At 40.4% G+C, this 23,466-nt stretch overlaps 1 protein-coding gene and 1 long non-coding RNA gene across 8 annotated transcripts in view; one reads left to right on the top strand and one right to left on the bottom strand.

Moving 5' to 3' along the window:
• RPGRIP1L (RPGRIP1 like) overlaps positions 1-23,466 on the top strand; it is a 108,239-nt gene that overhangs the window by 73,602 nt on the left and 11,171 nt on the right. For 3 of the 7 annotated variants that reach the window (XM_045046920.1, XR_006590714.1, XR_006590713.1), the window contains 5 exons: positions 1,668-1,851; positions 9,062-9,146; positions 15,486-15,619; positions 17,903-18,048; positions 22,458-22,502. In XM_045046920.1, coding sequence (XP_044902855.1) covers positions 1,668-1,851; positions 9,062-9,146; positions 15,486-15,619; positions 17,903-18,048; positions 22,458-22,502 — 594 coding nt within the window. Of the gene's footprint in view, positions 1-1,667; positions 1,852-9,061; positions 9,147-15,485; positions 15,620-17,902; positions 19,762-22,457; positions 22,503-23,466 lie in introns of those variants that run through there. The other 4 variants (XM_045046921.1, XR_006590715.1, XM_045046922.1 and 1 more) reach the window with 4 other exon arrangements.
• LOC123382412 overlaps positions 20,698-23,466 on the bottom strand; it is a 29,454-nt gene continuing 26,685 nt past the window's right edge. Inside the window, exon 2 of the long non-coding RNA XR_006590727.1 lies at positions 20,698-20,996. This is a non-coding gene — a long non-coding RNA (uncharacterized LOC123382412). The remainder of the gene's footprint in view (positions 20,997-23,466) is intronic.

Below are 23,466 nucleotides of genomic sequence, written 5' to 3'. Positions count from 1 at the left end.
TATTCTGACAACCACGATGCATTTTAAGGAAAAAATAATATCACTTAAAATATTTTCTTTCCCATGTTAGTCTTCAGCAAGCAGAGAAGGGCTTTTCTGAAGTGAGGTTAGACAATAGAGCCAACTTCATTTTTTATGCACGTGAACGGAGAGGGCTCGAGGTTATTAGTTGAAACCGAGTAACCTTTCCAGGCTTCCATCTCTTTCTTTTCAAATTTGAATATGAAAAGCATATTCAAGTCAAAGACCATCACTTTAATGACATTTGGCAGTCATTTGATTTATTAGGTTTTAGAAAAAATTTTCCTTTAAATATTTCATCATACTATGCTAATCCTAGTAATATTGCCAGCTGCAGCCTCGTACCTGTATTAGTGGAGACAGAATGGTGTGGAATTTTCTCTGTCATCCTAGTAAAATTTCCATGAATCTACTGAATAATAAAATAACCTTATTGAAATATTCAGATTTGGGTTTTTAGTTAAAGTGTCTTAGAATACATAATAAAAGAAAATGTCTTTTGAAAGAATGGGGCAAAATTACTTCATCAAATATTGAGGGGGTTTGACAGCAATAGAAATTGTTCTTTATGGGGATATTTTTACAATAGGATAGTTATGCTTTTCAGTTTGATTAATTATATTATATGCTTTGAAACATCTAAGTAGTCACTATGGTGAATTTGCACAACTGATTTATGTTTGACAATGAGTTCCTAAAAAGTTGGCCATATAGACAGGTCCTGGTTTCAGGATTTTCTAGCGTGCTTCTGAATTTAGCAAAGAGGGGTTTAGTAAAAGGGAATGAAGTATAAATTTAAAATTGTAAAAAATTCTACAGTTCTAAGGGAGGAGTTACCTTGGTGTGATCTAATTTTTAAGTCAGAGACTGTTGTTTGTTTTAAGTCATCACTCAAGGAAACATATATGGCTTGTATAATAATGTCTGTGACACCAAAATGTATTAAGTAAGGATTGAAATGAAAATTACACAGTAAAACTGTTATTTGTAATTATTAAATCTGTAAAAATGAGGTTAAAAAAAATAAATCACAAGGAAACCTGTGTTAAATTAGGTAGACAGTTTGTTTCTCTTGTTTGAAAACATTACTTATTGAATGAAATATGTTGTGGCAGAATATATAAGACAATGGACTATAGTTTCTGCTCTAGTTAATACGGATTCATATAGCAACGTATACTAGCATAATCGCTATGAAGTATTCAACAGGCTTTGATCTCTAAATAACTGAAACTTTCTCAGGTGCAATAGATTAAATAAAAGCAGTGATAAACATGTACTTCATTACATAGTTTGAAACAAGGCCAAGTGATACTTGTCATTCTGAAAGCAATCGGAGATGAAGATCTCATAATCTTCGGCCCTGATAGACTACTAGTGGGGTATTTATAGCCTCAAATGTAAATCAGGAGACTATTGCCATGACACTGTTAACTTCAAACCCTGGGGCATTAGAATCTCATTCTCTCTCTCTCTGTCGTGAATAATCTATCATGTGTAACTACACAGTCGTGTACAATGTGTTCCAAAAAAGAACCCATTGGCCTTCATGTTTTATTTAAAATTGATAGTGAAAAAGAGTAAATGGGTTTCTGCTCATTTGTTTTATGTTTCTTTGTTGTTTTTTGTTTCTGCTCTTGAAACAGCCATCAGAAAAAATTCGGATTGAGATCATAGCTCTAAGCCTTAATGATTCTCGAGTAACTGCAGATGACACTATCCAACGGCTGTTCGTTGAATGCAGATTCTACAGTCTTCCTGCTGAAGAGACACCTGTGTCACTTCCAAAACCCAAGAGCGGGCAGTGGGTCTACTATAACTATAGCAATGGTATGTATGGTTCATTTATAATACAGACTTTTGTTTTTGTCTTTCGGTGAAGGTAGCTGTAGGAACAAGGACAAAGTATAATTCTCTGATGTTCACACAAAGTCATGGGAGTCTCATCAGAATAGATTAATAAAAGTCAGGTCTGTAGCATCAGGATTAAGAATTCAATTTGAAGTAATACTGAAGTTAAGAGAAAACAAAAATGGTAGGAAAACAACCTCTCTGGGTGTTCCCGCTATATCACAGAATCAAAAGAAAAATGTCACACGTGGGGCTACAATTGAATCAAAACGTATAATGTTTCGAGGGGGATAAAAAAAAACTACTATCTTTTTAATCATGATCCAAACAATTCCGTGGCCTAACTTTTTCTACCTTTCTGATCAATGTCCTCACATACATGTTTTTACAATATATATATACACATGTCTCCCAGTGTCTATATGTTCAGGATTTTAATTGAGTGACCTAAATTCTTAGAATACGTTTTCATGTTTTAGTCCACACATGCGTTGATAGCTGCAGGCAAGTTGTCTCTTTTAGGGCTCCACCTATATCAGCTGGTTTGCCATCTAAGTCAGACCCACCTGGTACCCTGTAAATTCTTAGATCAGCCGACTTTAAGATGTTTTAGAGAATCATATATATCAGTATATAATTAATGAGGAGTAAAAATATCATATCAAGCTGACATGACCCTATGATAAAAACTGCTTATGAAGTTCTAAAGCCCTATAAACAAACCATAAAGATGGAGTGTTGCATTATCTTTAGCAAAAACAGGCCACTAATATTTTTACTCCCCAGTTTCATAAATTGTATTTTAATCAACATGTGTAGTAATGCTGTTGATCGTATGTATATCAGCTACTGGTCATGCGGTAAAAATACAGATGGCCGTGGTTACTTCTGTGTGTGTGTACGCATGTGCACACACCTATTTTTAGAAATGTGGTCATTGCTTGAGACAGTAACCATGAGCATCCCAAGGTCTGTTCTAGTCTTCCCTGGATCCACAGTTCTTACTAGTTACGTGAACTTGGGCAAGCTATTTAAATTTCATGGGATCCTTTTTTCTTATCTATTGCATAAGGCACCCTCTTGGATCTCTTCCAGCTCAAATTCTATAATTCTATAATGACAGATAGGTTGAGAAATCACTTAGGAAGCAAATAATATAGTCAGGACAAGAATCTGATTCCTCCTTCCTTTCATTGACTTGATATAACAGAAACATTTCCAAAAATATTTTCTCAAACTTCCTTAGAGATATTTTACCTGCAAAGTGTAAGAAAAGTAAAACACACCAAATATTATTAGTAATGAGAGAACTGTTTAGACAACTAATTATAATGGAAATACCCCCAAGAAAAGAGACAAACTCTTCTGGCTTTTGTGTTATTCTTCTTAAAGGTCAGCAGTAGAATGTTTGGTTGGACTGACAACAAAATTGCTTTTTAGACATTGTACATGGAGAAATTTGGCCTGCTGCAGAACAGATTGTTTTTATTTGCTTAAGAAGCAATGCAAATCATTCTGGGGATGCAACCTGTTAACACATCCTCAAGTGTCCTGAATTTTGTATCGTTCCCACATAGTAACCTAGGGCTTTGCGGGGTTTTCGTTGGTTGGTTGGCATTGGTTCAGGTATATTTTTTTCCTTTTACTGCAAGATACCCCTACTATCTAATTGGTATTTTAAGAGCTGCTTATGTTTCTAATGAAAAATCAGTCCTCCAAAAGCAACAAGAGAACCAATAATTTATTAGAAATGAACTCAGTAGAAGTGTTTACTGTATCTTTCTTCAGCTTCTCTTCCTACCTATTGAGATTCAACTATGTAGTATTTGCAAAGTTGATTGAAACAAATTTTAAGGTTATTTAAATCCCTTCGTGGTGGGAGGGGAGAGGACCGTACTTTGTGCTTCCAAGCAAAATAATGCTGTTTGTTTTTTTTTTAATCTACTTTATCTGAAAAACTGTAGTCTTAGGTCATCAGCAAATTCTGAGAAGTCATGAAAATTAACCTTGTAGAAGGCTTTATTTTATTTTCCACTCAATTATGACCTAGGGAAAGTGTTTATTTTTAAATTATTATATTTGCATCACCTTCATTGCAGAATCTCCTTGGATCCTTGGTTAATAAGTAACTATCTCATCTAATTATTGTAATGATTTGCCATTCACTTGCGACTTGAAGTAAAAGGTCAATATAATGCAGCCTTACATCTCCCAAATCATATTAATTGTTAATGAAAGTAATTTTATTTCCAAACTGTTTAATTCAGATGGAAAATCTAAAGGACAATTAGTACATGCTGTCTTCTGTTTGAACGCCATACCAGTTGAGAGGTGGACTGAACCTCACAATGATTTTTACCCTATATAATGGCTTGAATCTTTTCAAAAGGGATTTGTATCCTGAGGCCCAAGTTGGGTACATAAAATGAGAGGTTTAGTCTAATGATCCGCATGATTATAGCCCAATTCGGTCTTGATTAAGAGGTGTTAATACCAGGTTCACTTCCACAAAAAATAGATCTTCTTAGGGTTCCTAATGCTGGCAGGAGCGGGTGGGGAAGCAAGGTTGAATTCACTTGCTAAACATTTGTAGCAAGAAGAAAACATTTGTATTTTGTTGGGCCTGAAAATTTTGCTCAGAGAATGCTGACAAAGCAGGAAAATAGTTTGGAAAAAATAAGATTGATGGTAGGTCTGAAGAATGTTGTCTGGGCTGAATAAAGCCTTCTAGGGAATTGACAGTGGGAAGAAAAAAGATTAATGAAATCGTCCAAAGTTTTTATGAGACTTCTACAGATCTGGGCCCTTAGTCTGTGAGCATTGAACAGTCCATGTTTTGGAACAATTAAAGTTTAATTCAGAAGATGAAAACGATGCGGACTTTACATTCTGTCACTAATAGGAAGAGAAATTTGGCAAAGATGAGGATTAGGGGAATAACACGCCAACACAAAAAGTTTTCTGAGATTCAAGGTTATCAGCCCTTTGTAATTAAGCCATCTGCATTTCTTCTGCCAATGACACTGATAAGAATATAAAGATCTTTCCAACCTGCATAAGTGAGGGATAAGTTTTTAATGGTAGACAATTCAAGATCAGCTTAGATATTTAGACTACTATTTGGAACCTTTTTTGAGACATATGCTTTCAATAAGTTCATGTGAAAATCTAGCAAGTCTTAAACAAATGTGATTTCTAATGAGAATTAAAGGCAAAAATAGCTTAATTTTTAGAGAGTTCTGATATTTTTCAAATCACCAGAATTGCTTTTTATTTTATTTTTTTACTTTATTTTGAGTGAGAGAAAGAGCACCAGCGGAGGAGTAGAGAAAGGGGGACAGAGAGAATCCCAAGCAGGCTCCACACTTGGGCACAGAGCCCAACTCAGGGCTCAGACTCACGACCCATGAGATCATGACCTGAGCCAAAATCAAGAGTCAGACGCTTAACCGACTGAGCCACCCAGGCGCCCCAGAATTGCTTTTTAAAAGACACATTTGAAGTTTTGAAACTGTAAATTTTTTTTTTAACCATCTGGTTCCATAACACCAAATGGATGTCCTTAGGACCATGACCTAGAGGTGGCCACAGTGTTCCGATGTCCCGCGTGTTCAACACAGAAGTGTTCATTGGCAAAGGGATGTTGAACTGCAGCCACGGTTCTCTGTGTGGGACATCCCAATCAGCAGCAGCAGCAGCTGGGAAGATAAAAATTCTCAGGCCCTAACCCAGACCTGCTGAATTAGAAACTCAGGGTGAGCTCGTTAATGTGCATTTTAACCAGCCCTCCAGGGGATGCTGGCATACATTAAAAGGCAAAGAACCTCTGGGCTAGATTAAGACGCCCACCTTCCAGGCCTTGTTTGTGCAAGTAGAAGAGCTGGACTTCGAATTTGGTATACCTTCAGAGAACTAAGCTTATCGGTACAGAGCTTGAGTTTTTTCAAAAAGGAATTTTAAAAGCTGTTTACCCCAAGAGAGTGAAGGCCCCTGGCTGGACCAGCTGAACCTAAGCAATATCCTTTCCTGAGAGAGTTCAAGGAGAATGAGATGGCCTCCCGTGATACAGGTACGGAATTCTCTCTCACTCACACTGCAGTCTGTGCTAATGACACGGTTGCAGCTTAAACAGCAGGAAAAGTTTTGACTTCCTGTGGAAGAAGGGGACGTGGAGGTTAAGAAGGCAGACTCTGGAGGCAGACTTTGCTGGGTTCTGCCACTTTCTAACTAGGTGAGCCTGAGCAAATTACTTAACTTCTCTGGGTCTATTTAATCATCTGTCAAATGTGGGACAGCATGGTCCTTAACACATAAGAAAGGTATTGAGTGCAGTACCTAGTACATAAGCATCGCTCAACAAATAATGGCTGTCACTATTTTTATCATTGAGAGAATAGGAAATACAGTGTGCTGGCCAACTGGATGGAGCAGAAGCAGGGGCATCCCTGCTATACCATTTTTTCACCAATTTCAATGGTAAAGGTGTTCTGTTTTGTTTTTAAGATGTAGAAATTGCCATGTAGTACAGCAGTTCAACTTCTGGATACCTACCCAAAAGAATTGACAGCAAGGACTCTGACAAATATTTCTGATGAATACATAGCAGAATTATTCCCAATAGTGAAAAGGTGGAAATAACTCAAATGTCCATCAACAGACAAATGGGTAAAGAAAATCTATATATCACAATGCAACATTATTTAGTCTTAAAAAGGAATGAAATTTGGGTAAATGCCATGGATGAACCTTGAAAAAGACTTATGCTAAGTGAAATAAGCCAGATACCAAAGGACAAATATTGCATGGGTCTACTTGTAAGAGGTACCCAAAACAGGCCAGTTCATAGAGACAGAAAGTAGAATAGAGGTTACCAGGGAGTGGGGAGGAGGGAGGTGGCAAGTTACTATTTAACTGGCACAGAGATTCAGTTTGGGATGATGAAAACGTTCTGGAGGTGGATGGTAGTGTGAATGGACTTAATGCCACCGAGCGTATGCTTAACAATGGTTAAAATGATCAATTTTATGTTACATGTATTGTACTACATTAAAAAAATTTTTTTCGAACTACTGAGATTTATCAAAACTGGCCTAGTTGAATTGAAAGACTAGCTAGATGCTGGAGTCTGAACCCATTCTTTTTTGTTTTTCTTAATCACTGAGATAACCCTTATCTTCAAACAACAGAGACCACTATAGTTAACAAGACTCTGTCGTGTATTTGAAAGTTACAAGAGTCGATCTTAAATGTTCTTATCAGAAGTTAAAAAAGAATATGTGGGGCGCCTGGGCGGTGCAGTCGGTTGAGCGTCCGACTTCAGCCAGGTCACGATCTCGCGGTCCGGGTGTTCGAGCCCCGCGTCAGGCTCTGGGCTGATGGCTCAGAGCCTGGAGCCTGTTTCCGATTCTGTGTCTCCCTCTCTCTCTGCCCCTCCCCGTTCATGCTCTGTCTCTCTCTGTCCCAAAAATAAATAAACGTTGAAAAATAAAAAATAAAATAAAATAAAAAAAAAGAATGTGTGACTCAGGGAGGTAATGGATATTAATCAAACTTACTGTGGAAATCATTTCTCAATATATACATATATCATTATGTTATACACAAGTTTAGTACAATGTTCAAAGTCAATTACATCTCAATAAAATGGGGGAGGGGAGGAAATGATACAAAAAATTATCACCAAAAAACCCCCAAAATTATGTAGACCATTATGGCTTTTAAGTTTTAGAACTCTGAAGTCAAAAAAAATATGCTCAACCATCTCTTGAATTGGTGGTGATTAACAGCAAAAACAAAAAATTCCCATTTGGGGAAAAAAGTTCCCATTTGGCTTGGTGTACTGGTGGCCAAAATGAGATGCAGTCTCCCAACATTAGTGGTACTTATCCGTTAGCAAGCCTTTTTAGCACTGGTAAGCAAAGCACTAGACTCACAAAATACTCTGAACCTTTTGTCTTTTTTGATTGCCGTAAATCTCCGTAACCTATATAATTAGTCACATTCACTGATACTGCATTATGCAAACAGCAGTAAACCAAGAGCCACTCTTTGACCTTGGTTCTCACTTCTCTTAAATCCTTAACCCACCCCTACACAGACACTTATGTGTCTCCCACCCTGTGTGCCTCAGTGCCCAGCACGTCAACGGAGCCAAATGACTAAATGAACTGATAGCATCATACTTTGAGATTGGACTAAAATTGTCCAGGGAAACATTCTCAGTATGAAATATGTTCTTTCCCAGCGGAGTCTGGCTTTGGAATTGTCATGGTATCTTTCACCCTTTGTGTACTTTTGATCAGGATAGTCTCTAAATTGAGAGCTGGTCACAGGGGAGACTTTACCTCCAAAATGGCATGTGAAAAAGAAATGTCTTCAGAAGCTAAGGCATGGCTGAAAGGCTGCCGAGCTGAGAAAAAATAATCAGGTTGAAAATTGGAGGCTTCGCACTCTGAGATGCCATTTTCCCAAACTGCAGACGCTTATTTACAGGTTCAAGTGCTCACTGCCTTCTTCCTGGTGGGACTTTAGATCAGCTATCTCCCCTCATATTTCAGCCAAGTAAAGTCTGGCCACATCCCTGCAGGCCAACATGCACCTTTCAAAACCAAAGACAAACTTCCTACCCTAAAAAGCCTCTCTCCCTTCCTCCACATTTCTCTCCCATACCCCCCACCCAAACACCAGTAAACGTCAGCCTATGGATTTCCTCAACCCAATACGCTAGATGCCTCTTTTATTGCATGTTGTGGCAGGAGAGAAGGATTAAATTACCGAGGCTGTCAGAAAGGACAAGCTCTCTGCCATACATTATCATTATCACTCGCTTCTTGGGTGAAAGAAAATGCAGTAAATCCCTCAAATACAAAGCAATAAAGACCGCTGGCTTTTACTGTCATGACTGCCAGTGCCATTAACAGGCAGTGACAGCGATGTGGCACTCTTAGATGTTGCTTGTATCTTTTCTGACAGTGTGCACATAAACCTGCCAGTGACATGACATTAGATCACATGACTATTCGGATTTGACTCTGGTTTCCAGAGCCGCTTTCTTTTCCCAGGCATACAAGTGAGGTGGCATGACTTGTGTCTCGAAAAACAGGTATTTATACAAATACAGAATGGTACTAATGTGGCATATTCCTGAGTGACTTCCTCCTGTGGATTTTTTTTTTTTTTTTTGGTATAGTGATCTACGTGGATAAAGAAAACAACCAAGCAAAGAGAGACATCTTAAAAGCTATCCTACTGAAACAAGAGATGCCCAATAGAAGGTACCTTTAGCATTCTAAATTATCTCATGGCTTCTGTAAACGTAGACCTCCGTGGCACGGTGTGGCGAAAGAAAATGTATAACGAGGAATCAGAGAACCTGACTCCTCTGATTTCACTCTGTATCCGTGAATGAGTATGCTTCCTCTCGGGGTCTCTTTTCCTCCCGGAAATACAGGAGGCCTGCATACCATACAGAGTAACTGTAAAGATCCCACAGAGCCTGCCGAGCAAAAGGCCATACAGTATGTATGCAGGACCCCATTACTGGCCGAGTAGAACTGCAAAAAGCGTAATGTACTTGTAAGGAGGGTACGCTCTGGAGCCAGATGGTTTGAGTTCATGTTTCATCACCTACTAGCTGTCTGACCTTGGATAAGTATCCTGCGCCTCATATCTTCTCCATCTGTAAAATGGCGGTAATAATACCATATAGGGTTGTTGTCAGGATTAAATGAGATCATATGAGTGAGATGGCCGGAATAGAACCTGACAACACAGTGGGCAATAAGTGTTCGATGTCCTCAGTGGAAGTGGGAGTAGTATCAATATTATTATTTGGAATAGCTCATCAGCCTTTCAGACAAATTTTACCTTCCTATCATTGTTTAATTCACTTCATGTTATTTTATTAGTCTTTTTATTTTTGTTTATTATTTTATTTTTTATTATTATTTATTTATTTTACTTTATTATTTTATTTGTTATTTTTATTGTTATTATTATTTATTATTTTATTTATTAATTATTTATTTATTTATTTTTGCAAATTTGAACAGAAGACTTTGCAATTCCGTTTCGGGAGAGAACTGATACCCTTTTAAGAAGGAAACACCCTGATGTCACTAACTTCCTGCTTTTGCGTGAGCTCCCACGTTGTACAGTTTGAGGAGTTATGTGAGGTGCTGCCCATCAACCCCTCTGCTGGCTCTCCTCCCTTGGTCTGGGTGGGCCCTTTATCTCTCTGTTGTCCTCTTCTCCTTGCCTTTGTGGTCCACAGATGACACAGCCTCAGAAACGGAGCTCACCCCTGCCCACCTTAGAAAGGGGCTCAAGTTCTCTCTTTTCCTAGAGGGCATGAAGTGAATGTTAAAGACATTCTATTTTTCAAAAGAGCCTCCAAACTAGCATTTGATCTTCTAAGAAAGGAGACTGGAATTCTTAGTTCTTAGGATGTGATAGCAGCTCTTTCATTAACTCCTTGAAACACACATGTCAATTCTTTGGATCTCAGTTCTGAAGCGGTGCTAAAAAAACAAAACAAAACAAAAAAACAACCCTGTTAATTAGCCTGGAGCTCCGTTTTTTCCCAGCACGGTTGATAATCGTTCTTTACCTATTTACTTTGTCTGCTTGAGCTTCTTGCAGAGCCCCCTCGCAAAGCCCTCACATACCATCAGTCTCCCAGGGTTATCCCAGGTCCCAAGTGGTTACATAGCACTGACCATGACATCTGCTTCTCTGCAGTCAACAAGCTGGGTCATCACTGACCAGGACTGAGCTCTGTTCCAGCAGACAAGCCCTGGGCTGGACTTCCCGATCTTTTCCGCCTCACTTGTCTACCTCTGTGTTCACTTTGTTTCTGGAATGTCAGAACCTCTTAGTAGCACCCCTCAGCCGGGGAGAGCAATTGTGTTTCCTCAAAAGTGTGTATTTTTTAAAAGACAGATTCTGCTTTAAATGTAGACCTGCCTTTCCTCAGAAGACCTTCTTGTAACCAAAATAGTATTAAAAATTTTTTAAAGTCCACAATAAATGTAATGACTCCCAATGACCCATCCTTGTTTCTCCAAATTCTCTAAATGACCCCTAGAGACACAAACGTTTGTGTCATTTTGAGAAAAACCGAGAGAGGCACTGTAGGTGCAGAGTGATGGCGGGCTGACGGTGGCATAGCAAATGCCCGTAGCTCTGAAGTGTGCACCACTAACCTCCGTGGCAGGAATGGGGCCATGATGGGAGAAAATGGCCAGGCCCACTTTTCTCCCTGACGGTATCCTTTTCTTCAGGAAAAAGGAGGAGTTTGTGTTTACATGTTTCCACAGCCAAAAGACCATTGTTATTCCAGTGAATGTTCCCACCTTTTACAATACAGGTCACATTACCTCACATTATTTAAAGTATCTGCTAGTTTATAAGAATTCATTTTCTCAAGCAGCAACCCTCTTGGGTTTTGGAGATGGTTTACAAAGCCACAGTCAGAGAAGTTTGGCCAGGGTTTCCTGACACACATAAAATTATGTACATTGATGATGAATTACATACAGCACCTTTGCATCTTGCCCCATGCTATATTTGCATATACAATATATATGCATATATTTGCATACATATTTGCATATATTCCGTCACTTTGAAATGGAACACCTGGGTGACTCAGTCCATTGAGTGTCATACTCATGATTTCAGCTCAGGTCAAGATCCAGGGTTGTGGGATTGAGCCCTGCATCGGGCTCCACACATGGATCCTGCTTGAGATTCTCGCACTCTCTCCCTCTGCCCCTCCGCCCCCCACCCACATGCATATGCTCTGTCTCTTTCTTTCTCTCTCTCTCTCAAATAAGAATAAATAAATAATATGGAGGTAACACATTAAAGTGGGACTTTAAAAATTATTTATGTGAGGGGCGCCTGGGTGGCTCAGTCGGTTAAGCATCCGACTTCCACTCAGGTCATGATCTCGCAGTTCATGAGTTCAAGCCCCACGTTGGGCTCTGTGCTGACAGCTTGAAGCCTGCTTAGGATTCTCTCTCTCTGACCCTGCCCCACTCACACTCTGTCTTTCTCCCTCTCTCTCTCAAAAATAAATATACATTTAAAAAAGAGAGAGAGAGAGAAAGTATTTATTTGAAGTCATAGCTTTGACACGGACTTCAAGTTCTTTTTTGGTTTCATTTCTTCATTTTAGCTGTTCTGTTGAGCAGCTCCAACATGACATCAGAATTCTAATATGTAACCCTCACAGGTAACCCTTCAGCCCCTCTATCCTGTTTTATACAAAAAGGAATTATTTCGGGGCGCCTGGGTGGCGCAGTCGGTTGAGCGTCCGACTTCAGCCAGGTCACGATCTCGCGGCCCGTGAGTTCGAGCCCCGCGTCAGGCTCTGGGCTGATGGCTCAGAGCCTGGAGCCTGTTTCAGATTCTGTGTCTCCCTCTCTCTGCCCCTCCCCCGTTCATGCTCTGTCTCTCTCTGTCCCAAAAATAAATAAACATTGAAAAAAAAATTTTTTTAAAAAAACAAAAAGGAATTATTTCAGAATGAGGAAAGAATCAAAAATATTACACGATTTAAGGAGCTTTAGTGCTTTCTGGTTTCCTTAATAACAGCAAGTGACATTTGAGGTCTAAATCTTGATGTCCAGCCCAGGGCCCGCCTTCTCCAGTAAGCCTTCTTCAAATGAGCCAGTCTTCAGTAGGATCGTCCATTTTGCAATTCATGTAGTAATTCAAAAACCATTTATAATCCCCGATATAGGTGTCAGGAGCTAAATGCTGGACAAGGTGAAGTCCCTGAACTTAAACAGAGTTTACATCCCACTGAGGAAGGCAGACACCAACAAGTAAACCAATTACATATTACAATAAGTACAAAGAGAAAGTTAAACAAGTTAGAATAGAACGGTGAAGGCAGATCTAAGGAGGTAACAAAAAGCTGGATAGTGAGGGATGAGAGAACCCAGTCAGGTCATGAACAGCCTCAGGAACACCATTCATTCCAGGCAGAGGGAGCTCCAGGCACACAGGAAGACATAGAGGTCTGTGTCTAGGACCCGGCAGAGGGGTTAGCAAGGCAGATTTCACTGGGAAAGGGAGAGTTTTGCAGGAGGAGAGGGAGGAAGAGGAGGCAGAAGCAGCCCGTGTGTCGCTTCCCGTCTCACCTCCACATGGGTACTTGGCATCTCCCCTCCTGTGTCTGTCCCGGTCCTCAGACTGGGTCCTCTTCGGGACGCGAAACAAGGTGTCCACTCTGTTTTGGCTTAAAGCTGAGACGTAAGATGTATTCTGTACAGTTTAAACTAAGCCAGACTGTGGCTTTTACATTATCTTAGTGCACCTTCTTTCCTTTTTAAAGCTTGACTTCGCAGTTTCTTAATTTCCTATTTGACGTCTCACTTGGCTCTCTGTAGAATTCAAAACAAGAAATACTGAATGTGGGTTTCTAGCCATTTCTCTGGCATTTAGAAGGGTTTGTTTTTCTTCCTTTTTGTCTCAGAATTCTCATATATTCAGTGGAGGTAAAGGTCTGCATTTGTAAAGTGATAGAGATATGATCCTTAAATATGAGACAGTACAGGAGGATAACACTTAACAATATTAGTGCGATCTGTACAACCTCTATTTTTCTGTAAGCCTTGTGGATGTACAGTGTGCATCAACTTGTTTGACTGATACAGTCATCGTATGATTTGGCAATTTCAGTTTTCAACAGAAACGAGCATTCCCCAGGTCTTCTTCTTCTCTTCCATTAGAAATGTAGAAGCTGGGGTGCCTAGGTGGCGCAGTCGGTTAAGCGTCCGACTTCAGCCAGGTCACGATCTCACGGTCCGTGAGTTCGAGCCCCGCGTCAGGCTCTGGGCTGATGGCTCAGAGCCTGGAGCCTGTTTCCGATTCTGTGTCTCCCTCTCTCTCTGCCCCTCCCCCGTTCATGCTCTGTCTCTCTCTGTCCCAAAAATAAATAAACATTGAAAAAAAAAAAAAAAAGAAATGTAGAAGCTTAAGCAGTCCTACGTAGATTAATAATGATAGTCATAAAAGTGGAAACACGGTGTTTACCATGTTCCAGGCACTGTTTACATGCATCATCTCATTTGAGTGCCCGCAAGAGCCCTGAGATAGGCATAACTCTTCCCATTCTACAGACACAAGATCAGAGAGGTTAAGCAATGTGTCCGAGGTCACAAAGTTAATAGTAGGAAAGCAGAAACTGGAACTCAAAACGGGTGCCCTTAACCACTCCATCCTAATCCCTCTATTTTATGCATCATGTAAAGCATTCAGTGTATCCACTTAACAGACCAGCATCTGCACTCTTGACAATTATTGTGTGAATAGGTATTGCCTTTGATTTCAACCGAAGGGATTCGTAATCAGAATGTATTGTTGACTGATAACAGGGACTCCATAAAGGAATTAAACGTTGAATACTTATTTTCAGCAAGTTAGTTAAATACTATCATGTTTACCTATAAGCGTTTGGAAAAGATTTTCTTCGTGCATATTTTTCAAGGCATGATTTCTCGGAGACTTAGAATTTCATCTAAAAATGTTATCTCAGAAACAAGTTTCTTGTCTTGTATCTGATTTGGGATGGATACGTTCTGAAAATGGTTAAAATGGTAGTTTACAAGCATCCATGGTTTAAGTTATGCTGCCAAGACATATCCAAAGAGCACTTAACTGTAAATTCCTGTCATTTGGTCAATCCAAGTGTGTTTGGCCTCAGCACAAGCCACTAATTCAAATCAGTTCCATCAGAACCTTACAATTATGTGTCTAAAAGTAAAATAAAACTTGGATGCTATGATTGTGAACTAAAACATTGCCGAAGTAACACAAACATTTCATGTAGCTCTTGGGCAGAGCTACCGCATTTACCTGACGTGACTCAGGATGTTACCCGACGAGCGCCGTGTCTGCGTTTCGTGGAACACACATAGTTGGAGAGACTGCTTAGTAGTCACTCTGAAGGTGTACGTTTCTATAGACAATGTTGCATTTCTTTTGAAAACGGTGCCCTGATCTCCCTGGTCCTTCTCCACTTGATCTTTCTAACTTAAAAATAGATGTGTCGGGGCACCTGGGTGGCGCAGTCAGTTAAGCATCCGACTTCGGCTCAGGTCGTGATCTCACGGTTCGCGGGTTCGAGCCCCGAGTCAGGATCTGTGCTGACAGCTCAGAGCCTGGAGCCTGCTTTGGACTCAGTGTCTCCCTCTCTCTCTCTGCCCCTTCCCTGCTCATGCTCTGTCTGTCTGTGTGTGTCTCTCTCTCTCTCTCAAAAGTAAACATTAAAAAAAAAGTAAAAGTGTCAAAATATGATCAGATAGTGCGTATTAGAGCGAACATCTGGTTCTTCTCTTTACCCAGTAATTTTCTCAGATTCTAGAGTTAAATGTTAATCAGCACTTGGAAAAGTGGATTCATGTTCATTTGAAGGCTGGGTGTGCTATAATAATTGTAATAGTTCACGCAATAACTTATCTAACCTCACGTAATTTGCTTTTTATTGGAATAATTGGAAACTTTGAGATTTCATACTTAGTGATAAAGCCCCATTTGGGAGTTGTGTTTCATGGTGATTTTTTTCGCACTGTGTGGTGATTCTCTGTTTTGTCCCTTCTCAGCATTCGCTTCACTGTGGTCAGCGACCCTCCAGAGGATGAGCAGGACCTAGAGTGTGAGGACATTGGCATAGTTGACATTGACCTCGCTGACATGTTTCAGAAAGGGAGAGACATCATCGAGCAAAATATCGATGGTATGGGTGGAAGGATTGCTCAATTTGTACAATTGCTGAAATCCAAATTCTTTATTAAAACCTTCTTTTTAGTTGGCTGCAGGGACGTTGAGTCACACGCTGGTTGAATCCTTTGCAACCCAAGCTGACTTTTTCTTGAAGCTGGAAGCTTTTGCCTACAATCCCTCCCTTCCCCTCCCCCCTCTGCCCTCCTTTCAATCAACAGAAATTTTAAAATAATTAATTGCGCTTCACAAGGAGTTATTCATTTTGGTAGTGTTAGGGGTGAGTGTGTGACAACAATGTGGCCATTGGATGTTTTTCGTGTTGTTTATGGAAGCTTCCTGCTGTCAAGCCTTATTTCAGCCACGGCATGTTATTCTGAGTCATCATTATAGTGTCTTTTGCAAGGCTTCTCTTTAATTCAGTGTCACAATCCAGTGATGGAGCCACTGCAGATAACTCCAAGCGGTACCACTCACTTATTTCCTAGCAGGACTCAGGGAGGAGGACAGGATTCCTGACAAAATGTACTCTCCTGGATTTTCACCTCAGAGGCATGAGTCCCATTGGTGCTTACTTTCTACCTTCTGTATCCTTACAGAATGTATTTAGAACATGCTGAAGGAATGGTGCTTTATGAATCAGACTTTTCAAAATCATACCGAGGGTGACCTGGGTTGTTCACGGTAAATGGAGAACGGAGGCCGAGCTCTGGTCTCCTTGGTCACGTTAGCGGAGCCATGTCTGGGAAGCTGTCCATGGCTTGTTTACTCCTTTATCCGTGCATTAAATGAACACTTATTTGAGCACCTCTTAAGTGCCAAACACTCTGTGACGCCAGAGTTCATCTGCGGTTCACACGTCAGGCCGCCTGTCCTGAGAATGTGCTAGAAGATCAAGATCAGAAGTCAAGATCAAGCCAAATAATTAACCGAATCGGAAACCTATCCTGGGAAATCCTCATAGACCACACATGTTACGTGACAGTTTGTCACAACTTCGTGTAGCACAGAAAAAAAGAAAAAAAGGATGAGAAGATTAAAATGTTACCCTAAACCCTCTTACAGACAACCAGAACCAAGAGAGTTTGACAAAAATGAGGAAAATTATCTCTGCTGTATGTTCTTACTCCTTTCTCCAGTCAGTGTTGTCTCGCGACCCATCCTCTCATTCTGAGAGTCCCCGTATGGCCATACTCATCTGACGCAGCTACTGTGGCCATGTTTTGAAAGAGAGGCAAACCCGGGGCGCCTGGGTGGCGCAGTTGGTTAAGCGTCCGACTTCAGCCAGGTCACGATCTCACGGTCTGGGAGTTCGAGCCCCGCGTCAGGCTCGGGGCTGATGGCTCAGAGCCTGGAGCCTGTTTCCGATTCTGTGTCTCCCTCTCTCTCTGCCCCTCCCCCGTTCATGCTCTGTCTATCTCTGTCCCAAAAATAAATAAAAAACGTTGAAAAAAAATTAAAAAAAAAAAAATGAAAGAGAGGCAAACCCTTAAACACTGGCCAGGTCAGGATTCTAACACTGGGTTCTGTGTCAGACAAAGCGGCGAGGAGTCCCAACTGAGAGGTGTAAACTCAGGGGACCAAGCTGGGGACCACTTGGGCCCTGTGACCTCCCCATCTGCTCAGGTCAACCTGAGGCGTTGTATACCAAGTTGTGTTTAAAGGTTTCCTCAAAACAAAGATTTGGAATTGTCATCTGTTATCCCTTTTAGGCTTTCTTTATTCTAGCTTAGAAATTCCGATCCTATGTGCGAACCGTTTTTTCTTACAGCCTTTCCACTAGGTAAACTTCAGGATAGATCATGAGTCTTAAGTCCACAAACAACATGTATGTACGCATGTGATAGACCCGAAATGTGTCTCTTCAGACACACATGACAGGCTTCAAGTTTTAGATTTCTGAGATGCCAGTGAACTTTGGACTCTTATAAAGCTGTTTTCGCCTTTTCTTTTCTTTTTTTAAGTTTGTTTCTTTTGAGAGAGAGGGAGAGGGTGTGCGCCGCATGAGTGGGGGAAGGGCAGAGAGAGGAGAGAGAGAGAGAGAGAGAGAGAGAGAGAGAGAGAGAGAGAGATAGAGAGTCCCAAGCAGGCCCCGCGCTATCAGTGCAGAGCCTATCGGGGCTTGATCCTGTGAACCTTGAGACCACGACCTGAGCCGAAATCGAGAGGCGGCCGCTTAACCGACTGAGCCGCCCAGGCGCCCCCGTTTTCGTCTTTTCAACTCCTGTCCCATGTGGCCTATCTGAAGAAAAAAATCGGGTGAGTGATATTCATACTCTTCTGCTATTTTTCTCCCTAGTTCTGGATGCACGGGCAGACGGTGGAGGCATTGGCAAGCTCAGGGTCACAGTCGAAGCACTCCAGGCCCTACGGTCTGTCTACGAGCAGCACAGAGAGGACCTGGAGGCTGAAAGAAGCCGCTCCAGAGGCATCTCCTCCTCCCGAGTAAACACTCACATGAAAGCCCTGAGATGAGATCTTTGTAATCACTCTGGTGTATATAATCTATAATTCATGGGACGTGGGGAGGGGGAGGTCCGGGTCGGCAGTGTTCAAGTTTTGTATACTTTTTCATTTGTTTATTTTGCTACTCCCTCCTTCCCACGACTGCCACCCCTCGGGACTTCAGTTCTCCACCATGGGCAGTGCCTCCTCAATAATTCATACCTACATGATAGCATGAGAAAGCCCATTTGCATTTTCAACACTTTCTTATGAAGAACTGACATGCAATTCCCATTTTTATTTGTAATAAGCAAAAAGGATAAATCTGAGAAAACCTAGGAAAAAGACACACTTTTATGTTATCCCTAATCATCCCACTAAATGGAATGCCTACGATTAGCCTCATTAAGAGTTTTATACTGTGAAGATTTTATTAGAAGCAATATATGAAAATTACTTGGATTAATGTGTTAATCTTCCTCTTTAAAATGCTAATATCCATTTTATGCACATTAAAGCTCAGTATGCATTTTCTTTGATGCATGCAGTTTCTATCAATTAAATATAAAGAAGGAGACTCGGCACCAACTTCTGAAATTACTTCAAGTTTTTGGTTTTCTTTCTTAAAAATCACAGTTCTTCCCGTTTGTATGGTTTTTATGTATTTGCGATGGTGATACGGGATCCAGGGACGTGAAATTTATACTTTGAAAACTTAGCTTATGACATAGGAAAAAAATTATTAAAAGTATGGTTCACATTCTGATATGCTTAGTTAGACCTGAAAGGAATATCTTTTTTTTTATCATTTTTTAAAATTTACATCAAGCCTTGTACAAAGGTGGGGTGGATCTGGATAACCAGATCCTCGAAAAGCCGCTCAGAAAGTTAATTTTCTAGCTTTTACCCAATCTCACTGAAGGATTTAATTGATATTTTTAATGGAGCCGTGAATCAATGCTGCAAAGGAATTGTCTCTAGAGGTCTAGGATATAATGCATTTCATTTTTTAATTTACTTTTTTATTTGTCATTTTCTTCAAAGGATTTTTATAGGCTGTGGGTTTTCACTGTTTGCAAACAGGCTATGTTCCTTCTTAAGCATATGTAAAGTATTCAGGGAGATAAGTAATTTATTAAAATCTACCTAATTTGCCGTGATATATTAAATCTCTGCTTCAGTGATCACAGACCATTTCATTTAGAGAATTAGGCATTCCCTCTTTGTGTGATTAAAGCTCTGGAAAATGAGTTCTTTGCTCCTATTTGTGAACATTCAAAGCCTGCTAATGGCAAGAAGATGGAATAGATTATGAGACAATTCATTACAGTTCAACAGAAAAAAAAAAGCAGCTATAATGCAAAAATGCAAGTATGAATATCTGCATATAGTTTGAACCATCTGTGCTCTAATGGCTTCAATAATGACTCTCGTCTTTAGGAGGCTTTGAAATGACATCCGTACAATATTAATTTGTTGATGTACATTGTGGGACCAGTAGAGTACGATCTGACCGCAGAAATCTATAAATTCTGTCTCTACCATTGGGCCTCCCTGTCTGGGGCCCGCCATCTCCAAGAAGAATCTTGCTCTCATCAGACTCTGCAAATCTTCATAATAACTCATTCCTCTGGAACCTTCTAGAGACCGCAAACATCTGCAGACTAAACCTCTCCAATCCTAGTAAACAGCCACATGTTTGTTGTCACTTCAGCTGGCTCTGAGCTCATCTTTTTGGCCTCTCTTTCTAGCTTTCTTTGGCTTCATGCAGTTACGGTGTCATTAAGGCCCATAATATTCCCTGCAGTAATTTAAAACAGCCGGATTATACCCTGGGATTAACTGAGTGGTTTTTGAGACATTTATTGTGGTATTCTCCCAGGAGGTTTGTATTATTGTTTTAAAACGTTACATCCCAAACTAAATACCCTTTCTGCGGGGAAAAGAACCGGACCGCGCTGACTTCCTATGATCTTTAAGTGGAAAGGGGAAGTTTTTATCAGGAATCTTCTGAGACCTCGTCAGTCGGGTGGAATGTATACCTCAGACACGATTAGAGAACCAGCCGTGTTTCTGTCACATTCACGTTTGCTTGTATAGATTATCAAAGGTCTCTTTTCTAGCCTTAAAAAATTTCACCTTGCAACCACGTAAATTTTTACAAGTCTCCTTTCCTTAAGTAATTGAATAGCTGCTGACACATTTTCAAGTGGGTAAGTCGTACTGAATGCCATCGTGGGCGTGCTTCAAGTGGGTTTCAGAATCAGTTTGAGAAGAGTTTTTTATCCTGTCTCGCACCGACCAGAGTTCACTGAAAAAAGTTCATCGCCTTTTGGATTATGGAGCAAGGGTTTTCTCTTGGCGAGCCAGGCCTGTTCCATTCAGTATGGCTTGGGGAACAGGGTGCGGGCAGGGGTGCCAACAGGGGCCTTGCCACACAAAGACACCAGTTCAAGGCCACGCTTCTGTGAACTTACAGCCCTTGGTGTAAACGTACGCAGTCCACTCAGCACTTTCCGGGGCTGTAATGCTTTTAGTTTGGAAATATAAATAGAGATGTGATGTGGGATGTGGGAGAGTGTCTTTTACATGGTTTTCTGCCTACTGTAGTAGAAATGTCAAATTCCCAGCCACTGTCATGAGAAGCAGTTGACAAAAATAAGTTTTATGGTTTACAGTGTGGTTTACATACAGAACATTTCTCTTCACTCTCAATTTCAACATGTTTTCCAAATTATCATGGTTTATTGCCATTTAACTTAAATTAGTTTTTTTTAAGAATAAATAGAGAGTATATTTAATCAAATAAAGAACAGCCATGTTGAAATTCCGCCGTTCCCGCCGTTCACTCGGTACCACGAAACACAGATCGTTTCTATGTGTTGGGAAGAAGAGTAGGCTCAGAAGTGGTCACGTGACTTGGGGGTTTCTGCTCACACCCATGTTCCCTGCAACAAAACATAAATTATTTTAGTAATCTGACATCAAGAGCTGTGACAATGAAAACCACTTCTTACACATGTTCTGACAAGAATCTGATTAACATTTTTGTGGATATGGAAAATAACTTTTTTTAGTCAGACTGCCACTCTTGCTGCATTTAGAAGGATTTCCTTCTTCGCTGGATACAAAAATGTGTTACCATGTCTGTGAACAAATATGAGAATAAAGTGTCGTCTTTGTGTGGTACAAAACAACCAAGGGAGAGCTCCGGGGATATAAAATTATTGAGTGATTGACAATATCAGGATCATAATTCATCCCTAACTATGAGAGTACATTTCAATAAGTCACTCATGCCTGAAGGCCTCTGACTACCTTGACAAAGAAAAACTGAGCCCGTGACTTATTATAGATTGGACAACATGCCTAATTAGATCCCTGAATGGGAGCAAACATCTCTACATCCCCTTTGTTCAGAACAAAAACAACCTCCAGGTCAACCGGAAAGCTCCAAAATATCAAAGATGTAGAAACAAGTGTTTTAAAAACTGAAAATACAGAATTAGAAAACATCTCCTCGTCCCAATCTCTCTTATCCTGCAAGATAGATTTTTCACTTCCATTTCAAAGAGCCACCAGTGGACTGCACTTTACAGTCTAACCTGGAAAATTGGGCCCATGCTCTGGTATTGTGACACCTTTTGTTCTTACCCTTTCGTTTTCCATGTAACATTGACTCATGTCTTCAAACCGTGTTTTTCCTCCAGTTGTTCTGAAGTAAAATCTGGCTCTCTCAGGCTTAGAATATGGCCTCTTTTCTGTGGTGGACGGCATTGTCTTCTGCCTTTTGCCCCTCCTCACTCTGTTGAGATTCACCTTCCTCATCCCTGTAACAGCATCACCCCTCTCTTTACTGAGCACCATTGGTTTTCTTTATAAATCAAATTCACCCTCTTGATCTTTCTATTTCTGTCATCTGTTCTGTTTACACATATTCATTCCACTAAACATTTCCTCCCACCTGTCTCCCTCTACTCATTTTTAGTTAGTCAAGTCACATTTGTTTTCCTTTCTCTTCTCTTGGTGCTACTTTATTTTTTTTTTTAATCTTTTTTTTTTCAACGTTTATTTATTTTTGGGAGAGAGAGAGACAGAGCATGAACGGGGGAGGGGCAGAGAGAGAGGGGGACACAGAATCGGAAACAGGCTCCAGGCTCTGAGCCATCAGCCCAGAGCCCGACGCGGGGCTCGAACTCACGGACCGAGAGATCGTGACCTGGCTGAAGTCGGTATTGGTGCTACTATAAATACCAGCATCTGTGACAGATCCAATGGCATTCCCAAAACCTGCCCTTGTGTGACGACTTCTCTTAATTTACTGTGATGGGGGGGGGCGGGGCACTTTTAATCAACCATTATGAAACTGAGCAAACAGCAAGCTAATTTTTGTGTCTTTGCTTTTGTAGCGAAGTAACAGAGGCTGGAACTCAAAAAGCTCTCAGGAATCACTGGTAAGGAGCTGAAGCATAAGGAATTTTTTTTTTTTTTAAGGAAATGTGTCATTAAATCAAGCTTTATGTGGCATAAATGTGGTTTGTCCTAGTTACACGTGCCATCATTAACAATAGGGGAAATTAGATAAATTTAAGGAAAAAACTGAAGAGACTATACACAACCCAAGATTAGGGAGGTTTTTCTTTTTTAAAAAATTTTTTTAACATTTTATTTATTTTTGAGACAGTGAGAGACAGAGCATGAACAGGGGAGGGTCAGAGAGAGGGAGACACAGAATCCGAAACAGGCTCCAGGCTCTGAGCTGTCAGCACAGAGCCCGACGCGGGGCTTGAACTCACAGACCGCGAGATCATGACCTGAGCCGAAGTCGGCCGCTTAACCGACTGAGCCACCCAGGCGCCCCGATTAGGGAGGTTTTTCTAACCAAGAGAGCAAAGACAACCTATAAAACAAGAGATAGATGTCTTGTGTAAACATCGAGGCCAGGTAACACAAAACAGAATTCAAGGTGGAAAATGAGAGACAAGGACTATTTATACCGGTAAAAGGAAAACAGGTCAAAGATATAATGAACTTGAACAGTTACACACCTAACAGTACAGCTTCAAAATATGAAGCAACAACCTGACAAAACTGCGGACAAAATATTGCGGCCACATGAGTTTTACTAGATTTTAATTCTCAGAGAGTGATAAATCAAAAAAGGTTGTTTTTTTTTTTTAAGTCTAGAGGATGTGCTTAATGTGTTTACCAACCTCAAGCAAATATAGAATGCAAATGGAAAATTAAAAAAAAAAAAATCAACCATGTACTCAGCCACAAAGGAAGTCTCAATTTCCAAAAATTGAAATCTCGTAGACTGTTTCTCTAAGCAAAATGCAGTAAAATTAGAAAGCAGTAAAAGGATAATTAAAACACAATCCTATCAAAAAGTTAAAAAGATGTGTTATTATTGTTCTG

Source organism: Felis catus, chromosome E2 (assembly GCF_018350175.1).
Source record: "Felis catus isolate Fca126 chromosome E2, F.catus_Fca126_mat1.0, whole genome shotgun sequence".
In the NCBI taxonomy this organism is placed as follows: Eukaryota; Metazoa; Chordata; class Mammalia; order Carnivora; family Felidae; genus Felis; species Felis catus.
This window is presented reverse-complemented; position numbering and strand designations above follow the sequence as displayed.